The sequence below is a fragment of the Condylura cristata genome, unplaced genomic scaffold (genome assembly GCF_000260355.1).
Source record: "Condylura cristata isolate star-nosed mole 26May11 unplaced genomic scaffold, ConCri1.0 scaffold00037, whole genome shotgun sequence".
Classification (NCBI taxonomy): Eukaryota; Metazoa; Chordata; class Mammalia; order Eulipotyphla; family Talpidae; genus Condylura; species Condylura cristata.
The window spans coordinates 9,596,212-9,617,182 of NW_004567138.1; the positions used below are offsets into that span (position 1 = coordinate 9,596,212).

The window sequence follows — 20,971 nt, forward strand, 5'->3', positions numbered from 1 at the left end:
GATGTTGCTGCATTTGCTTTGAGACCCAAGACATCTGATGCACTGTGCCGGGAGCCATATGAAAGAGAACTAGCCACTCAACATGGCTCAAGGTGGTACTGCAGGCTGGAGCTGCCAAGAACAAGCTGGCATGACACCAGATCCATCCACATTGAGGGCACATGAATCTAAATCCCCCCAACGTGACATGAGACCAGACAAGAATTCCCAGGCACGGTCCAGAACACAGCAGGATGTGCTCAGAATCACAGGGCAGCCCTGGCCAGCTCAGACTCCCGAGAAGAGGCACAGGTTCCGAGGGTCACAAAGAAGGGGATCAACATGGCCTCGGGCAGGCTACACACTGATGGCTTATGCTCATCCTGGTCCTTGCTCGTTCGTTTCCAGAAAGTATTGACTGTGTGCTAGCCACCACCACAGGCCACGAAGCAAACACTACTTCTCTGACACAGCTTATTCTTTTGCAAATTCCATCCAAGTAATTGCAAGGAAAATGCTGTGATTTGATAGAAGTTCCCAAGTCCAGGGCTGACAACATAATTTGTGAGCTCAGTGAAAAATGAAAATATAGAGTCTAGTGCTCAAAAGGGGCCCTTCCTTGTGGCTGTTTTGGGTGCACACTGAAGCAGGCCTTCCACCTGCCATGGCCCAGGCCCCAGACACACTATTCCCCAAGACTTTATATCTTCGTCCTGACTTTAAGAATCCCCACTCCTATGCTCCAGCTCTCTTCAGTGCCTTCTACTGCTTGTCTTCTGCTCCAGGCAAGTAAGTCTGCCCATATTTCTGAGTATCCTGAGACTTTCCAATTCACAAGCAGAAGTACTCATGGATGATACTATCTACTATTCAACTTACTAACTCAAATGCCACCACCTCTATGAAGATGTCTCTGTTAGTCTCCAAGATCACAATTACAGCCCCTTCTGGTAAACTATTTCTCCCCATACCCCAACATGTAATTTGTTGCATTCTACTCATAAATGGTTATTTTTTTTAAAGATGTATTTATTTATTCATATAGAACTGGGGTACAGGCCAGAGATCCGGAGGGTGAGAGGATTTACCAGAGACAGAGTGGGGAGCAGAACAGGCAGATCAATGAAGTACACTGCTGAGGGGAGCAGCGGGCGGGTCAGGAGGTCTGTCACGCCATGTGGATCTCCAACGGGGCAGGCGGGAATCGAACTCATGCGGAAGTGGCCCAAGCCTCTCAGTGCTGTGCTTTAACCCGCTGCACCACCAGGGAGGGCCCCATAAATGATTATTTTTAATCCTCCTAACAAAATGAAATTTTCTAAAAGTCTGAGTCTATTTTTTTTCATCCTCCCAAGCCCCAGGATGACTGATCATTAAATGACATCAAGAATGAGTTTCAGCCCTCCCTGGTGGCGCAGCGGGTTAAAGCACAGCACTGAGAAGCTAAAGCCACTTCAGCATGAGTTCTATCCCCCCTATCCCTGCCCTGGAGGTGAACCACATGGCATGGCAGACCTCTCCTGACCCTCCCGCTGTTCCCCTCAGAAGTGTACTTCCTCGATCTGCCTATTCCTACTTTGTCTCTGGTGAATCCTCTCACCGCCCCTGCACCTCTGGCCTGTACCCCAGTTCTGTATGCATAAATAATTGAATCTTTAAAAAAAAATAATGAGTTTTAGGGGGCTCCCTGGTGGCTTAGGGGTTAAGTCTCTGCCTTCTCACTGCTGTGGCCAGAGTTCAATCCCCAGCCAGGTGGCTGACCCACATATGGAAAAAAAGATCTCTCCTACCTCATCCACAGCAGTGTATATCAGTAAATCTGGATGCTCTGTTCCCCACTCTGTCTCTGGTGAATCCTCTCACACCTACACCTCTGGTCTACACCCCAGTTCTTCTATGTCCCCCCAAAAAATGAATTTCATATACAATTATGTCCCTTGGCATGGAGCTACACAGTGAATCCATCATCTTGCTCATAAACTTTGCAACGAGGACAAGGCAGCTCTGGCTGGGTGCCCAGAGTCACCTTGAACTCTGCCGGACTTGCTAAATATTTCAGGACTCCTCTAAAGCAAACCAGATTTGGAGGCCAAAGAGATCTACCGGCTTGTCAAATGCCCAGGTGACTCTCAATGAATGGTGAATTGGCCAGGAATCCATGCAACAAGAGATCACAAGTAACCTGTCTTCTTTCTCCTTTGAAAAGTAGAACTTCTTACCGACGTCCAAGGATCCATGCTAAAGAACACTCCTCTCTCGGTATGTTTTATATTTCTTCCAACATCTTTAGTGAGAGATGTAGTCAAATTTCTATCAAAATAATGTGTCTGTACTTTGGAGCTGCTGGAGAGAGAGAGGAGTGAAATGGTTGGGACTGAGAAAACAGCAAATACCCTGAATAACAGAACTGGAAAAAGTTAATCACAGGTTAAACAACCATTAAAATGTTCACTTCTGAAAGCTGAAGGAACAGAACAGAAAAAAAAAACTTTTAGAAAAACTTTCCAAGAGAGTACACAAAATCCTTTAGTAAATGCATTTCCAAGTTGTCCTGATATAAAAATATTTTCTATAGTCTCAAAATTCTATAGAGTAGGTGGTTTATATTACTTCAAATGAAAAAAATATATAAGGTATTTGTTTTGTTCAATTATTTGTTCTTAATTAAGGTAAAATTAGGATACGTCCATCAAGTATCACCACCATGGGGTACCCATCACCAAATCATCCATATTCTGCCACCATAGTACAATGTATTTCTTCTCTCTCTGTTAAACCCTCCCCAAATTAAAGATATTTCAAAATTTCACAGAAATGGTCAAGAATTAGGGCTATAGTTGGTTAAGAAACTGGTGAGCAGGTGTATTGGTTTATCTTTACAGATGTGTTAGAATTAGTTACACACTCAAAATACATTTTCAAGGTCATACATTGTTAGCAGCCTCTACAACCTTCAAGGTCATACATTGTTAGCAGCCTCTTTCACTAATAGATATGGGACCCAAACCACAGAAATGAATAAGGGGGCCCCTTAGCATACCAGTGAAGGCTTAATTGTGAACCCTCTTTGCTTTAGAGCATTCCATTGCAAGCCGTCTTTTGCATATACAACTCAAGTTCAGGCCCAAATATCTCCATTGAAACATCACTTCTTCACACCAAGCTCTCCACTAATTGGCTTGTCCATTCCCAGAATACCCAGCATGTTCCCTCCTTAGCACTTAACAGTGTTTTGAGTCCACCTGCCTTTCAATTACAGAGAATTGACTGTGGAGTACACTGAACCAGAATAAGAACTGCTTGTCATTCACAACTTGGTCGCTAAAACCTAAACTAATACCTGGTACTGAATGAGGAGATATTATTTGCATTATTTGAGTAACAACAAATATGTACAATATTGCTACTGTAATTACGTTTGGTACCAGACTCCAACAGGAAATACCACCTCTTAGTACCAGGGAGGCCTTCTGAAATTATCAAAGAGGTCCTCTCTCACCCAGTCTCATTATAAGAACATTTTCAGGGTAAAATTTGGGTACCATTCCTGGGCAGTAACTACAATAAAGAAAGTAACACTGTTGCCTATCATTTGTTATTCTGGAACTTCCTGATACTGTAATTGTTTTACACCTATTGTTTATACCCAAGCCATACCATAATTTAGGAAGGATGCATATGTGTTGTTGATATTTTGCCAATGGAACAGCAGCTCAAAAACAATAAGAAGTCTTGTTTAAATTAAACAGTTGTAGGATACAGGAGAGAGGGGGAGTCAAAACAGGGGAGGGAAGAGCACAAGGGAATGGGATGGATCACAGATGCTACCGAGGTGGGAGAACTACAGGGACTACACCTGAGGGAAGAAACCAAATACTGTGCAAAAATGAACATAAGACAATAAATTAATTCTTTAAAAAGGCATATAGCTGTCAATAGCAGAAATGGAATTTGACCCAGTCTGTCAATGAAACCCAAGCAATTAAGATCTGCAGAACACCCTTCTGAGTGACATATTCTTTTTCTATGGACAGTTCTGGAATCTACTTACCCACTGGTGTTGTTCCTCTGGCCACCACAGGCGATGAACAGAGGGTTCTCAGGTAGGCTGCAGTCACTGGGGAAATAGTCAAATGAATTAGGGATATTTCAACCTTCTTTTCAGATCGGAAGGTTACTGAGAATCCACGGCACACTTCAAACTACCTCCAAAATTCTCAGTGCAGAGAATTAGCCTGACAGGACAGCTAAAGGGCCAGAGTCCTTCCCAACAACAGTAGATAAGTGACTGCAGCGTATACGGTGATGCAGGCAGCCCCACAGTGCCAGTCACTCCAGACCCTCAGCCTTCCTCATCCCTCCCAGGTCCCCATGCTGAGTTAACCATGTGCACAAGAAACTTCTCAGAGTCAAACCCTGTGAAAGAAACCAATTCCCAATCATGTCACCCTTTGCCTGGTTATGCCCATGAATGCCCAAATGGGTCTTAATTTTTTAATCTCATTCCTTTAAAAACAAAACTTTAGCCTATGTAGTTGGAAGGATAACTAAGTAACCTCTTTAACAAGTGAAGAGGCAGCTTATATAGCTGAAGAAGTGAATGTGTTTCCTGACTCTGAACAGAAGCCATCAGGGAGTGGTTACGTTGGAAGAGTCTGCTCTAGAGTAAAGACTCTTGAAGGAGAGAAGTGTGGGCATGGAGGACCGTGAGGGAGGCTCAGGGTAGTTTGGGGTCTGGAGAACTAGTTGCTGGATAAGGAAAAGTGGAAGGAGCAGAAGGCAGGCTCCCCATCAAAGTCTTTCTTCAGGCCAGCAAGTTTCTGACAGAGGAAAGATTTTTCTCTATATTCTCTTTTCTCCACCACCAGGCTTCAGACACTAGCCTCACAATATCAGCACTACAGCTCTAAATACTGTTTGGGTTTAACAGAGTTCTGACTGGGAATGTAGCAATCATTTATTTCTGTTTCTTTAGGAAAATACAGTATGAGTTTCAAGTTAATATCAATTTGCCTTGGATGATAACCTACTATTAGAAAGTTGAGCAACATCTATAATACCTGTGTAATATGTACAATACATAAAATGTTCCTGTTTTCCTTACTGTCATGAAATAGTGTTGTCTTTCTTTGGAGCCTTCTCCAGGTTTCCCATAAATTATGATGAGTCTTTGTCAGTGTGCAGAAAGATGCAATTAATTCATAGAATGTCCCGCCTTTATAAATTAGGACAGGTCAAAAAACAAGAAACCTTTTCCTTCTCAATGAGTTCTTCCTAATTAAAGGATAAAGTTGAGCTATACATCTTTCCATAGCTAATGGACAGCCTAACCAAAAGCAAACACTTAAACTATTTTCCAGTTCGGGGATTATCATACATGGACTTTTTAAAACAAAGGAAGGTCACTCACTCTAACAAGGCCATACATTACAAACCCTCTAAATGCTTAACTTCCTTCTAACAATAAATATAATACTAGTAGCCAACAGTTATGGAGAGCTGACTCCAAGCTGAACTATGAGTGATCTCATTTGCTGCTCACAACAACTTTATGATAAGAAGAGAATTACTACTGTTTCCATTATACAGATGAGGAAATTAAGGTTTATGAAGGTTTAGTGACTTAGCTGGGATAACTCAGCAATAAATGGCAGGTCTCTCAGATTCCAAAGACCACCTTCTTCTCATTAACTCTTATACACCTAAAACCCACAGCCATAGGAGAGCTTGGGGATTTCACTGGAAATCATGTCACCGTTTTTAAAAAAAAAAAATGACATTCACATTGGATTATTTGTTGGCCAAATTGTTACTCACTACGCCTTAAAAACAAGTTTAATTATTTACAAGGCCAAGGTTGAATTTATCATCAAGGGAATTTGATTTAAATTAACACAATATATAATTATACTTAATATGCCCTGAGTACTAGCAAATGTTTTTAAGAATAAAGCAACAGCATCCAACGTATAATACACCAGAGCCACGCCTACATAGGCCACAGAGCTGCCAAACCCAGTCCTCCTCTGATGTTACAAGGAACCATCACTCGGGGTTAGCTCCTGTCATGGAACCCTCTCTCCTACTGTGGTTACTGCGTAAGCTCCCCACCCAGCCCGTTCCCATCAGTGAGGCCTCCACCATCCCCTGCCCAGACCACATCCCTTCCTCAAGCAGCTCAATAACCTGGGAACAGCTGCACACGGAGGGATAGAGACGGACACAGCTTCTGAAAGGAACACTGGCTTTCTTGGACCCTGGATAGATTCTCTGAGAGCCGGATGGGGGAACAATCCCAGTCCACCCTTGTCTACATGCCCCCTGAATCTCTGATGAACACTGGTCCTGGGTTTGCTAGGGAGGAACAGAAAAGTTACCAGAAGTTGTCCAGCTGTCACATCTGAGCTACATGTCCAATTGCAACCGAAGGCTGTATGTTACAAACACAGTCATTTCTGGTTTCATTTTAGCGTGTAGAGGGCTAGGCAAAGTACTCTTTGAAACCCTTGACCTGAGAGCAGTTAGTAGAGTGGAGAGAAAGGAGGCTTTCCGCACCCAATGCTGGAGTCTCTGGAGAACTGATACTTGGCCCACATTATGGGTTCTTCCAAAAGAAACAGATGCAGCTCAGTGGCAGAAGCCAGTTCTTCCTGACCTGAGCTCTTTCTCACAGACCGCAATATGCAATATTTATCAACCCCTACAACATGAGCAACAGCAGCAAATGGATGGGGGCTCGCTGGGGCTTTGAAATGATTGAGTTTTTATTCTATTCTTTTCCTCCTTCATTAAGTGAGACAGGATTTCATGAGACCTTTTTTCCCTCCTCCATTTAGTCACTTTCAAGAAAACTGAGAGGGCCTTCCTGGTGGCTGAAGGCTTAAGTCTCAGTGACCTACATATGGCACAGCAGGCCTCTCCTTTCTACCAGCTGCTCCCCTCAGCAGTACATTTCAGTCAATCCACCTATTCTGCTCCCCACTCTGTCTCTGGTGAACCCTCTCACCCCCACACTTCTGGCCTAGACCCCAATTCTTCTGCATACACAAAAATAAATAAACATAAACATAAGACAACTGAGATTTACCTTGGGAAAGGGAGAAGCAAAACAAAAAGTTATGGGTAAAAGAAAGAGTAATAATTCACCTGGTCCCATTCTCTAACATGAAGCTTGTCAGATGATAAATTTTAGTAGACCAAAATGCCATGTCATCTAGTCCTCCAAGGAAATATTCTTGGAATTGTTCCACCAAAAATGGGGACTTTCTAGAAAAAGTGGGATAAAGCTATGGCAGAAAGAAAAGCAGTTAAATAAATACATAATTTGGTTTTCCTGGTTTCTTTATCATCCCTTAAGTTAAGAGTTTGAAGAATGAAGCTTTTACCTTGGAAATGGCTAACATCTCACCATGCCTGCAACACAAACAATAATATTTTACCTGTAAATGTTTGTTTTTTTCAGTGAAGTGAACCAAATAATGCAGGAAAAACCCCCACCAACATCAACCCACCGTTATGCAATCATATCGGCACAAGCAAAAGCCATGCATCCAAAATGTACCCATAGGGAACAAAACCATTAAGAAGCATGCCAAGGACATCACAGCCTCATCTGCAAATTTTCCTCTGGGTTATACCTACATTTCTAAGAACTGAAGGTAGGAACAGTCAGTAATCACATGTTTACTGATGACTTCTCTTCCATAGAGTCTCTTATAAATTTCCAGGAGATCTTTGACAGGCACATACCTGAGAAAAGCAGTAGACTAAATAAGCATTGCTCTGACTATGAAGTAGAGTAACAGCACAAGTATGTGCCAACACCATGCAATGAGCTTTATAGCCACCATTCACTTAGTTGTACCAATTAACTAGTCAGTGTTACCATATTTTACAAAAAGGAAAAATAAAGCATAGAAAAGTTAAATACCCATGAAAAAATGGGAAGAAGAGCTACAAAGACACTTCTCCAAAGAAGAAATGCAGATGGCCAGCAGGCATATGAAAAAATGTTCAGCATCACTTATAATAAGGGAGATGCAAATCAAAACCACAATGAGATACCATCTCACCCCAGTGAGAATAGCACACATTAAAACAACTAGCAACAACAGATGTGGAGAAAAAGAAACTCTTCTACACTGTTGGTGGGAATGCAAGCTGATACAACCACTATGAAAGCTGTTTGGAGGTTTCTCAAAAGGCTAAAAATAGATCTTCCCTATGACCCAGCAATCCCACTCCTAGTTATCTACCCAAAGGATAGAAAAACACTGATTCAAAAGGACACCTGTACCCGTGTGTATTGCTGCTCTATTTACAGTAGGGAAGACATGGAATCAATCCCAAATGCCCAAAAATAGATGACTGGATTAAAAAGATGTAGTACATATACACAAAGGAATATTACTCAGCAATCAAAAAGATAAACTCATGCCTTTTGCAGCCACATGGATGGAGCTGGAAGGGATCATGCTTAGTGAAATAAGCCAGGGGAAAAAAAATACCGAATGGTTTTACTCATAGCAGGAGCATAAGGGATCAGGGGAGGGAAAAGAGAGAGAGAGAGAAATAAATGTAATAGAGTGAAAATGAAAACAATGAATAACTATAAACATTTTCTGGAGGTGGAAAGGGGAATGGGGTCAGAACTGGGGTGGGAAGAGTACACTGGACTATAGTGATGGTGCATGGGTGAATCGGTGGTGGGAAGCCCGTGGGGATTACAAATGAGATGAAACGATGCACAAAATGAAGAATGATGTAAAAAATAAAAAATATAACAATAAAAAATAATAAAGAAAAGTTAAATAATTTGTCCAATAATGCAGGGAAAATGACTGGTACCTTCAAATAATGCAAGTTATTGATGAAAGTACATGCAAAGATAGGAAATTAACTATAATCTATAAAAGTCACCTTTAATTTGTGAATTCAGAGTTGAAAGAACAATAAAAAGTATTTTTATTCTTTTAAATTGAATTATTCTTGAGTTACTAGTTTGAAAAGACCAACATGACTTTCATCCCAACCTCTTAAGTTTAGGATAAACAGTGCAAGGAAGCAACAAGAATTCCAAGTCAGGTTTTTGTTTCACAGATATTATTCCAGTTGGAAGAAACATTAGATTTATATTAAACATCCGATTTATACTGTATTACCTTCATTTCAAAATCCTTAGAATATGCCAGACAGGAATAAGGACCAATAAAATCTGATTTTACTATCTTACCAGAAAGAATCCATTGAAGTGTACACTTTTTCCTTTTGAAGTGAGCCCCAGAATGATCCTCCCAATAAAAACAGCCTAAAAGTCTAGGCAAAAATATTTTTTTAGATGAATCACCAAGCTAGTAACAAAATAAAAATTTTCCGAAGGCCAAAAACAAATTGAAACTGGTAAGTTTAGAAGTGAATAAGGAAAGCAGATTTTGCCTTAAGGACTTCTGACAAACATTGGAAACATGAAGGTATTTTTTCCCCCAGTTTCTGTGTAGAACTGGGGTGTAGGCAAGAGGTATGGGGGTGGGGTGAGAGGACTCACCAGAGACAGATTGGGGAGCAGAACAAGCAGATCGACTGAAATACACTGCTGAGGGGAGCAGCAGGTGAGACAGGAGAGGTCTGTTGCATCATGTGGATCACCTCCCTGGCCAGGGATTGAACTCAGGTCATAGCAGTGTTAGCGCTGAGACTTCACTTAAACCCCAGCCCAGCAGGGAGCTCCCTCAAGGTATTTTGGATGGCTGTGCAATTTGCAGGGGGCAGGAGATAAAGTATAGGAACTAGCCAAAGTGGATCATCCCAGAGAAGACCACTCCCCCGCCCCCACTTTAAAAATTGCGTCCGCACAAGTACAAGCTAGATGTAAACCCAACATACAAGCAAAAACAGCAAAGAAACATGTCTGTCTTCATTTTGGCAATGGATGTAGAAGGAAAGAAAGTACCTTCGCTCAGAATTAACAGCCCCTAACCCTCACTGATGGTGAAATGGTTAGGACACGGCACTGCAAGCTAGCTGCAGCAGCTTCAGTACAAGTTCGATCCCCACCCCAGAGGTGATCCACATGTTGCAGCAGACCTCTCCTGTCCCACCTGCTGCTCCCCTCAGTGTTCACTGTGTCAACCTGCCTGTTCTGCCCCCCACTGTCTCTGGTGAGTCCTCTCACCATCCCTGCACCTCTGGCCTGTACCCCAGTTCTGTATGCACAAATAAATAAATCTTAAAAAATGAAAAATAACTCTTGAAAGCTGATGATAGAACTGTGGCTGCACTGGTGGTGGGTGTTGTGTTGCATATTCTGAAGGGGTGGATTACTATATCTCTGAATCATCTATCATGCTGTAAACCAATGTTACCTCAAAAAAAATCAAAATTTTTAAAAGATTTATTTACTTATGCATACAGAAGTGGGGTACAGGCCAGAGGTGCTGGGGCAGTGAAAGGATTCACCAGAGACAGAATGGGGAGCAGAACAGGCAGATCAACCAAATTCACTGCTGAGGGGAGCAGCAGGTAGGTCAGGAGAGGTCTGCCACGCCATGTGGGACACTCTGTGTCTGGGGATCAAACTGGTGAAGCCGCTACGTCTAGTGTCATAATGCTGTTCTTTAACCCGTTGCACCACCAGGGAAGGCCCCAAAAATCATATTTTTTTTAAAAGAAAAAAGTTTTAAAGCTTGATTGTAACTTGAAATGTTGGTCCAGGTTATTAGTGTCTGAATGCAGCCTGCAGAAGCCAAGGTACGCTCTGGAGAACTACAAGCCTAACTCAAATCTTGAGTAATTCAAACAGTGTGGAACACAACAGTGTAAATACAGTTTGACCTGATAAAGTCAACATGAAGGCAGCCAGCACTGTTAGAAATAGGTTTACTACATCATGGTAAGAGGTTCAATTCACTAAAAAGATAAGATTTTGAGAACGAAATGTACCAGGCTATGTACCTAGCTTGTTCTGCCAAATTACCACATAAGTATAAGTAAGTGTGGTAACTTGGCAGAATGAAAAGAATTGGAAAAAAAAAAAAAGCCATTATCAAAGATGGCCATTTTTAAACAAATCTCTCCTAGTAATTGTTATATCAAGCTTATTTAAAAAAAATAGTTAAGATTGGATCTCTCGGCCCTCCCTGGTGGTGCAACAAGTTAAAGCACACCACTAAGAAGTTAAAGTCACTTCAGAATGAGTTCAATCCCTGGCCTCAGAAGTGATCCTCATGGCACAGCAGACCTCTCCTGACCCGCCCGCTGCTCCCCTCAGCAATGTACTTTGTCAGTCGGCCTGTTCTGCTCCCCACTTTGTCTTTGGTGAATCCTCTCACCACCCCTGCACCTCTGGCCTGTACCCCAGTTTATGCATAAGTAAATGAGTATTTTAATAAAATAAATAAAAATAGGACTATCTTATTTACAGCTTATAAATCTTTTTAATTAAACAGCAAATTTAATGAGCTAAGAAACATAAATAAAACATTAAGCCCGAAGTTGAAGAATTACCATTCTTCCCAAGCACACATGGAATAGTTACAAAAGTTGATCACACACTAGACTTTCATCAAGACTCAGTGAATTTCACAGGAACCCAAAGAAAGTAAGGAGAAAATAAATATATGAGTAAAAAAGCACAGAAAGAGAAAGTGATTGTAAAGTAGAGGATCAGTAAATTCAAAACTTCATTTTTATAAACAATAAAATGGGTTCAAAACAGAAAGCAGGATAAATAACACTGTGGGTAACAAAGGGAACAGAACTATATAGTAAGCAAGTGAAAAAAGATAACTTTATAGCAAAATCTTTAAGTACTTTGATGAAACAGAAAAGGTCTAGAAAAATATAAAACCCTTTAAGAAGAAACTGAAAACCTATCCAGTCCAATAACCATTAGAGAAGTTATTTAAATCTCTATCAAAAAAAAAACCTTGGTCATAGAGGTATGTAAAAGTAAAGATAATGTTCTTGAATGCTTTTGAATGCTTGAGATATCACATTTTTAAGTAGACATTGCTCTTACCAGCGCCGTGCCAGGTAATTAAAATTAAATTCAGACTGGCTCAACACGTCTCCTCCTATGGGATGAGATAAGTATTTCTACATTGGTGGCTGCATCAAAACACATAGCATTCAACTGAAATGTGTATAATCCAGATCATTAGTCCTTCACATTATTATATACTTCATGTTCAATGTTTTAGAGAAAAAGTAACCTCTATGTTACCTCAATGTTTTAAGAAAAAGTAACCTCTAAATCAATTTTTACACCTTTAACATCTTAGCTAGTGAAACGTGAAATAACAAAGAATCACCCATATCAACAAAAAGTTTGAAGCTTAAATGAGCCATTAAGATACTTATAAGTAAACACCATTCACCATCTAGATTTTGTCTTTAAAGATAATTTACAACAACAACAAAAAAAAACTAATGTGCCTCCAATCTAAGGGTAAAGTATTAGTAGACCTTAGGTAATGGATTCTAATCAGATATAAAAATAAAATTTTTCTAAAATTCTGACATAAGCCAATGATAAAAATGTTATCAAAGGATATACATGTACACAACTTTTCAAAAATTCACCTCTGTTTTGAAATGTAGTATTTCTGTCTTCTGTAAATGAACTTTCATATTAATATAGAAATCATATTAGTATATGTTAATAGTATGTACATTTTAAAATATATTATCTGCTAACATACTAATAGCATATATATTATATACTACTAGCAAGATAAGATAAAACACATTTTATATTATAGCAATGTCTCCACAACAAACGAAATATAACTACCACAAAGGGAAATTTGGGAAATGAAAATAAACAGTACCAAAATCGCCAGCAGAATGTGCGTCAGAATAGGAGCCATGAAAATCAATCTGGAAAAGAAAGAGAAGCATCTGATAGAAATCACAAACAGTGAGTTCTCCCTAGTGGCTTCAGCATGAATTCGATCTCAAGCCAGGGAGGGACCCACATGGCACAGCAGACCTCTCCTGATCCGCCCACTGCTCCCCTCAGCAGTGTACTTCGTCAGTCAGCCTGTTCTGCTCCCCACTGTCTCTGGTGAATCCTCTCATTGCCCCTGCACCTATGGCCTGTACTCCAGTTCTGTATGCATAAATAACTAAATCTTTAAAAGAAAGGAAGAAAGAAATCACAAATAGAAGCCCAAACTCTTACTCCATAAGCAAGCAAGGAGATAATTGCCCAAACCAGTTACTGAAAAGGTTCAAATAGGCAGATTCAACTTCCAGGGGATCATTACATTTCATTATTCTTTTGTTAAGAAAGTTACATTGGCACCTGAATTATATGTATGTCTGGATACAAAGCTCTTGCATCAAATGTCCACTGAATCCAAGTTTAAGCTTCTCATAGAAAAGTATTAATATTAACAAGCTTCCATATGTATGACCCAGCAATCCCACTCCAAGGGACACAAAAACATTGATTCAAAAAGACACCTGCACCCATGTTTATTGCTACTCTATTTACAATAGGCAAGACATGGAATCAACCCAAGTGCCCAAAAATAGATGACTGGATTAAAAAGATGTGTACATATACACAATGGAATATTACTCAGCAAGCAAAAAGAGATAAACTCATGCCTTTTGCAGCAACATAGATTGAGCTGGAAGTGATCATGCTCAGTTAAATAAGCCAGAGAGAAAAAGAAAAATACCAGATGGTTTCACTGATAGCAGGAACATAAAGGACCAGGGAGGGTGGGGGGAAGCAATTGTATAAAAAAATAAATAAATAAAACAACTATATACCAGAGATATTTCACAGGGGTGTGAGTGAGGGATGACTTTAAAAATGGGGTAGAAAAGGTGCACGGGACTATGGTGATGGCACACGGGAATTGGTGGTGGTTAGTCCACAGGGATTACAACTGAGATGGAAAAATGCGCAAAATGATGGAAAAATAAATTAATAAAAAAATATTAATGCATGACAAGAGGAAATTTCCAGAAACAAATTATTAGGTAAGATTTCAATTTTCTCTTTGGGATTGTGGCATTTTTATTGGCACACCTATCCTGATTAGGACTCTCAAATATTGCTTATATTAAAACAGAGCATGTTACTCATTCTCCCCATGTGGCTGAAGTTACCCAGTAGCAAGAAGAGTGACGAACAGAGAAAGATGGAAATCTAACAAACACGTGTTTGCACGATGAGAAGTCTTGTTTCCAGATGACACCTGAGTAACCTCAAGTTTGTCTTTCCTTCCCAGGGGCCTTTTGACATTGAGTGTGACATACCACCCCCTGAAGTCATTCCCAGGAAAGGTGTGTACTCACCGCTCCCATGGTCCTAAGGAATCCTTGCTGAATCCCCAGGCTATGCCAGCTGATATCTGCCACCATGTGAGAGGTGATGCCAAACAAGAAAGCTACCAGTTTCTCTGTGTCCTGCCAAATAAGCAAACTAGAGTCATGTGTGTTTCGGTTCCTTTACAACAACAATAAACATGAATCCTTTTCCATTACTGAGATTGAACCCAAAAAATCAGAGGTAGGTACACTGGACTTTTTGAAATATTTTGTAGTGCCTAGGAATTGCCTTCAGATGAATGTCTCCAGGAGCAAAATGACTAAGTGACTTACCTCACACATAAAAAAAAGAATTTATTCATGTATGAACTAGTCATCTATGATGTTCCAAGTGCTGTGGCTGGCACGGAAGGAACAATGATGAACGGCCCTCCAGGGTCTGGGGTGGGGGCGGGAGGGCAGACAGGGTAAATGCAAGTGCCAAAATAGGACTAGAACCGAATTTGTCTTCTGGTTAGAGGGCCATGCCTACCTCCTTCCAGGGCAGGGGATAGTTCTCTCGGATGTAATGAATGCTTGCATTCAGAAATGGTGTCCAATGAGTACTCTCTGACACGTCATGGAATTTTCCTGACAAAACAAAAGCAGACCTTGGCCTTTAATGACTGGAGATTCCCAGACAGATCTTCCACCACTGACTGTTGAGCTGGTGTGTCTCTTCTCCTTTTTCCCTTCAAGACTCTCCTTAGTTTTTCCTGTTGATGGTCAAGAGACATCTCTAGAACAAAAAGTAAGCCAAACGAGAAAGGAGCCTGAAGTGGCTCCTTGCCACCTGGGCACCTTGCATCACCTGGGCTGCAAGAGGGTGGATGATTTCTCCATATCTGTGCCCTAAAACTAAGAAAATAAATTGTGTGAGTTGTGTGAGAGTGAAAGAGAAAGAAACCTTTTTCCATCAACAAGCTAAATGAATAATTGGATAAAATAATTGGTGGTATGCATACCCAACAGAGTACTACTCAACTATTATTTTTTTCATTCTAATCAACCTCTCTAATAGCACAAAAAAAAAAAAAAAGCAGACTCCAATGGCTTTCAAGCATTGCATTTACTATCATTGCCTTAAAATGGCTTCAGTCCCAAAGAATATTCTACCCAAGCATCATCTGTGTGGGTCAGTAGTTGTCCCCTGTTGCTCTTTATTCCCGTAGAAGGGGCTGGAAACACAGAACTGACGTCTGTTTTAAACCTCCAAAAGCCACAAATTCTTCATGAGGAATCAGAATGTCTCAAGGGCAACCCAAGGATCGCTGTTCAGATCCATCAGTTCAAATTTTCTATGATGTTGCTGAAGTAAAAATTCTTTTTTTTTAAGGTTTATTTACTTATGCATACAAAAACTGGGGTACAGGCAAGAGGTGTGGGGGTGAAAGGACTCACAGGCACACAGTGGGCAGCAGAACAGGCAGGGAATGGCTTCACAGTGCTGAAACTTAACCCCTTGTGCCACCAGGGAGGGCCCTGCTAACGTAAAAAATTTCTAAGCAGTTTTAAAGGATTGGTTTTTCTAAAAATGATTTTCAAAGAAGCTATAACTAAGAAATTTTATTTGCTCAACCATTACCCTAGAGATAAACTTACAATTCCTATTGCATAGCATCTAATGAAAATCCAGAATTAAACAGCATAGTCGAAATTCTTTTGATAAGCTTCACTTAATCACGTTGATAAATTAACCAAAGTTAGTCTGCAAATCAGACTAACTGGAAGCAAAATAGCCACAGCGGATACCATCTGTTTGCACACCACTGTCCAGAGGCCCCAGCCCTTCTGTTTCCACAGCTGTGCACAACTTGCCACCAGTCAGGTCTGCTTCTAATCCAGAATAAACCAGTTGATCGTGAAACTATACATAAAATTCGACAGTAGGTACAGTGATGAAATAGGAGTATGAGAACAAACAGTTGTTTTTTGATAAGTCTTAGAGACTTATCTCTAAGAAAGTAAAGTCTTTTGGAAGATTCTAGAAAAATGAATCAGAAAAGAAGGAAAAGAGAGCTACTACCAAATTCAAACAGATTTAAAAAAATTCATGAAAATCTAAGAAACTGCATTCAGATTTGTTATAACCAATGTCCACTTTATAATCCTTTCTAATTGAACTTTTTTATTTCTCAGCCATGCAATGGAGCTGATATTGACCTCAGATGCAAGGATGTTTGCTACTTTAAAAAAATTATACAGGGGTCTCCCAGGTAGCACACGGATTAAAGTCTCAGCTGCTATCAAGCTATCACCAGCAACTGCGGCACAAGTTCTATCCCCAGCCAGGGAGGATACTGCTCTCAGTAATGTTTTTCAGTAGGTCTGCTCATTCTGCTCTCCACCACAGTCTGTGGTGAATTCTCCAACCCTCAGCACCTCTTGCATGCTTAAATAAAAATACATCTTTAAGAGGTGAATAAATAAATAAAAATATTCAAATTGCTGGGTAATTTACATTCTTTTCACTCTTTCCAAAACCTTTATTATTGTGTTTTTTTCTAACTCTAAAAATGGTATATATCAAACAAGTTTCTCAAACTTAACTGAAAACAAACTCCCTTTTTCTTTCTTTTTTATGTTAGAAGATAGCAAGGAACTGTCAAAATATCAAGACATTGCAGCCCTTCTCATGGGTTTATGGTTTGGGAAATGCCAGATTTGAAGTAATAGGTTAGAAAGAGGGAGAAATGCAATAAACATGCAAAAAAATAGGATTGATATATGATAGTTAACAGAGGGAAATGGGGAAAATCCATCAATATGAGAAAGACAAAAGTTTAGTTATCTGCATTGATAATGATAGGAGTGAGTACCTTTATATGAAAGATTTCATTGACCTTAGAGGCATCACTGTATTTTGAAAAAGGTGGGGGGCAGTGGTGATGGGGACTAAGGACACCAGGACTCATGATTCCATGAGCCAGTATGCATGTCTTTTGTCCATCCCTATTTATCCACTCTCCTCCCCCCCTGCACCCCCTTACCCCCCACCCCCACAGAGCCTCTGAGGTGGCCATGCCTCAAATGTCTCTGGGTTTGGTTGGGTTGAGTCTGCCCAGTGGGGAGAACAGACAGATCAGATTAAAGACCTAAGACGGTTGGGATAGTCTGTCTCTATGGGTTCTGGGGGACCGCCATGTCCCTCAATGGAAGGTCTGACTTCCCTCAAGCTTCACTCTCCACACCTCTTCTCTTTGATCAAAGTTCCAGTAACCATTGCCTCCCAGACACCATCCCTTACAATTGTCACACTTCTTGTTTATACCTTTGTAAACAGTCCTCTTATAAGTCCTTGTAACAGTGCTTCCAATGATTCATTTGGGTGTATCCTGCTGGTCCCTGACTGATACAATCCATAAACCCAGTTTGTTGATAACACGACCTCAGATTTGCCAACCACTGAGCAAAATAGCACCAATTAATGCCCACAAAAATCCAGTGAGGAAGAAGAACTAGCATTACCATCACTATTGCTACAGACATGGAAACTGAAACTCGGTGTGTAAGCGACTATGTTGAGGTCATATGTTAACTGGCAACATAGAAGGAACAAAAAACTCAGGCCTTTTGACCTTTTTCAAAAGGCTTCCCTTCTGCCATTTAAAAGCAGTGAAGCAATTAAAGTCCCCAAGAACAAAATATTCAGAATTCCTATGGTGGCTAAATAGAAAAGGCATTTCTATGAACCAAGTCATTGAGCAACATTTATGGAACATAATAACCTAGCAAAAGTGGCACTTTGGGACCTACAAATCTTTATCTTACCTCTTTCACAGATGCTGGGATAAAAAGAATCAGGAAACACAGTTCCAGCCTGATAGGCATCCTGGTGTGCAAGTAACAACTGGGAATAAAGACAATACAGAGATTAGGGGGCAAGATACAATAGCTTGGGAAGCACTATTTACCAGTCAACTTCTAGCTATGGAAGGCTCTGGATAGAACCATTTAGAACGTAGAAGGGAAGAAGGCGTAGGTTTATTATAAATAAATAAATAATACATAACCCATCAACACACTACAATCTAAAACTTCAGAATTTTTCCTACTAAATATAGTCTAACTTAGATGTAGCAACAATCACCTATTTGAATTTTCTCTTCATCTTATGATCCTTTCCCTTTAAAAAATGATTAGAAAAGTAGATAGTAAAGGATCTCTACTAAATGTTCTTCCTTGGTTGACTGGCTTACTCCATATCTATCCCACAAAGGTCAAATGGCCACCAAGAGGAGGTTCTTACAATTCTGATTAGTGAATACACCTATTTTCTCAGCTTTGTACATTATTCTGTTACTAATTTGTTTAGTATCAGTCAACATCATTAAAGTGCAGTAGTCAGCTCTGGTGTCCAAGCAAAAGATAATGTCCTAACAAAAGGTAACTCCAGACTAACACAATTCAGACCCCAAATGTGCAGATCTTGCCAGTCTGTGAGACTCTATCACCCACCCATCAGACCCTTTCTCTGTACTATTTCACCAAACTTTCTGGTGAGTCCTTGAGGTTACGGAGAAGCAAGCTTTAATAGGGAGTACAGTTTTGCTTCTTTTTTTTTTTTTTTTGGCCCTTTGGTTCCTCCTATAAGTGAAACCATCAATATTTTTTTTCTTTCTGACCTATCAGAATCCCTTCTAGTTTCAGCAAAAGTTGCACGCAAACTATAAATCTGAGGCATATATCAGGGGATCAAGAGGGGTCAAAATAGCAGAAGGAAGAGCACAAGTGACTAGAATGATGGTTCATGGGTGATGTAATGGGAGATTTATGGGGACTATACATGAGTCGAGAAATAAAATATTGTACAAAAATAAACAATAATGGGAGAAAATGAAGAAAATAAAGTGACAGCAATTAAAAAGTATTAAAAAATTAAGAAGAATAGGAGATAGCAGAGATTCCCATCACTCCTTGAGAAGGGATTTGATGACAATGTTATAGAAGACAAGATAGTTCGTACCTGTGTTCATAAGTTAAAAAGAAAAAAGGATGGCTCAGGTTACTTAGTCATTTCCAGCAATGATATGGGTACGTGCAACGGAACAGTGCTGAGTGCAGGCTCTCATTGAACACATTTTCAATTGAGCTAATGAGTTCACGAATCCCTCTACTAGAGAAATCAGTTGTGCACACACTTGGGACTGAGTGATCAGTTTGGCAGATTCCTGCTTCTTTCTCTTGCCTGCTTATTTTTTATCAGGTTAATGAGGTTGACAATCATCTAAATGCTGTTTCTAAACCAGTGTGACAATGAGTAGCAAATATAAATACTGGCATGGGGCCTGTGAAGTTCGTGATTAAGGAAATGGAAACTACTGACTTATAGTAATTTGGGGATATAATACATTTTAGTTATTTGACCATTGTGCTTTCCATTCTAGGTTACCAGGATGTACTAGTGACAATTTGAACCTATTCTGGTAGCATCAAGGTATGTTAAATATTCTATTAAATGAAAATATTTAAGGAATATCTTTGCCTCAAAGAATTATTTAGCTGTAGAATTAGAAATACCAGTTAGAGCCAGAATAGCCCTGATAAATTTGCGAATAGTGAGGACCTGCATTGGGATGAAAGTTAATGCACAAGGAATAAAAGCAGGATCAAACTTTATACCTCTTTGTAGTTAACACTCCCAACCTGGAGATGAAGAAATTCCAGAGCTCTGTGTCCTGAGAGAAATAAATACATAAGTTAATGAAGTTTAGCTATAACTAAAAACTTACTAGATCATTTTAAGGGGAAAATATATAATTGTGTGGTTGTAACTAACAAGGAGATATGTACACACCTTTCCTTTTGCATTTGTCATATTTCCATTGTTATGATACAAATAAAATTTGCATGGTGATTTAAAGTTTCTGCTTCACTACCTTGGTAGGGAAAGTTACTTTACCTCTCAAAACCTCAGTTCCCTTTTTTGGATAGTAAGTAAAAAATACCCACAGAGAACCACAGAAAATAAACACTAAATGAGAAGCACACTGACTGACACACAGTAAGAAGCTGTCATCAGATTTTCCCTCAGCAACACACTGCAGTAGAGAAGTCTAGGCAGGAAATATGAGGCAGGACCTTCACCACTGACTGAATCATTGACATACAACTGTTTCTTCACTACCACTTTAGAAGGACAAAAAAGGTCAGAAGCCACCTGCTGCACCCACCCCCCAAGCCCACACACCCTGAATGTCAGAATCAACAGGTAAACAAGCGTTCCATGTGAAGACACATTCAGTCAGTGACAGATTATTTCTACTGTGAATCACATCCAAATTTTTAATTCATACAACAAAAAGCTACATAGCTATGCATTCTAATATATAAGAGACAAGTTCACAAACCACACAAGCAACATATAGACAGGATTTCAGTGACTTATGAGCCCAAACCAGTGGATGAAGCCAATTCTAATTAACTAAGTCACTATTTAAGAAGTGAAAACATAAACCACGATCTTTATAAAACCATGAAGTCATTAATAATAAGTATAGGGGATTTATATTCTTTTATATAGAAATCCTCCAAATCTGTGCTGTTTAAAAGTTGCCTTCAACTGTGTTACATGAGCTCATGCATATTTATTATACACTAACTTATCCTATATATTAAATGTATTTAATATATATTAATATATACAATATATTGATATTAATATATACCA

General features: G+C 39.8%; 1 protein-coding gene across 2 annotated transcripts in view; it reads right to left on the minus strand.

Moving 5' to 3' along the window:
• Positions 1-20,971, minus strand: part of GPLD1 (glycosylphosphatidylinositol specific phospholipase D1) — a 44,740-nt gene that overhangs the window by 20,681 nt on the left and 3,088 nt on the right. The window contains exons 2-12 of one of the 2 annotated variants that reach the window (XM_004693318.2): positions 19,924-19,979; positions 18,073-18,151; positions 14,795-14,892; positions 14,290-14,400; positions 12,807-12,855; positions 11,996-12,050; positions 7,621-7,728; positions 7,365-7,392; positions 7,126-7,265; positions 4,031-4,096; positions 2,199-2,319 (exon numbers count right to left, since the gene is read on the minus strand). In XM_004693318.2, the coding sequence (XP_004693375.1) occupies positions 2,199-2,319; positions 4,031-4,096; positions 7,126-7,265; positions 7,365-7,392; positions 7,621-7,728; positions 11,996-12,050; positions 12,807-12,855; positions 14,290-14,400; positions 14,795-14,892; positions 18,073-18,151; positions 19,924-19,979 (911 nt within the window). Of the gene's footprint in view, positions 1-2,198; positions 2,323-4,030; positions 4,097-7,125; positions 7,266-7,364; positions 7,393-7,620; positions 7,729-11,995; positions 12,051-12,806; positions 12,856-14,289; positions 14,401-14,794; positions 14,893-18,072; positions 18,152-19,923; positions 19,980-20,971 lie in introns of both variants that reach the window. The other variant, XM_012732952.1, reaches the window with a different exon arrangement.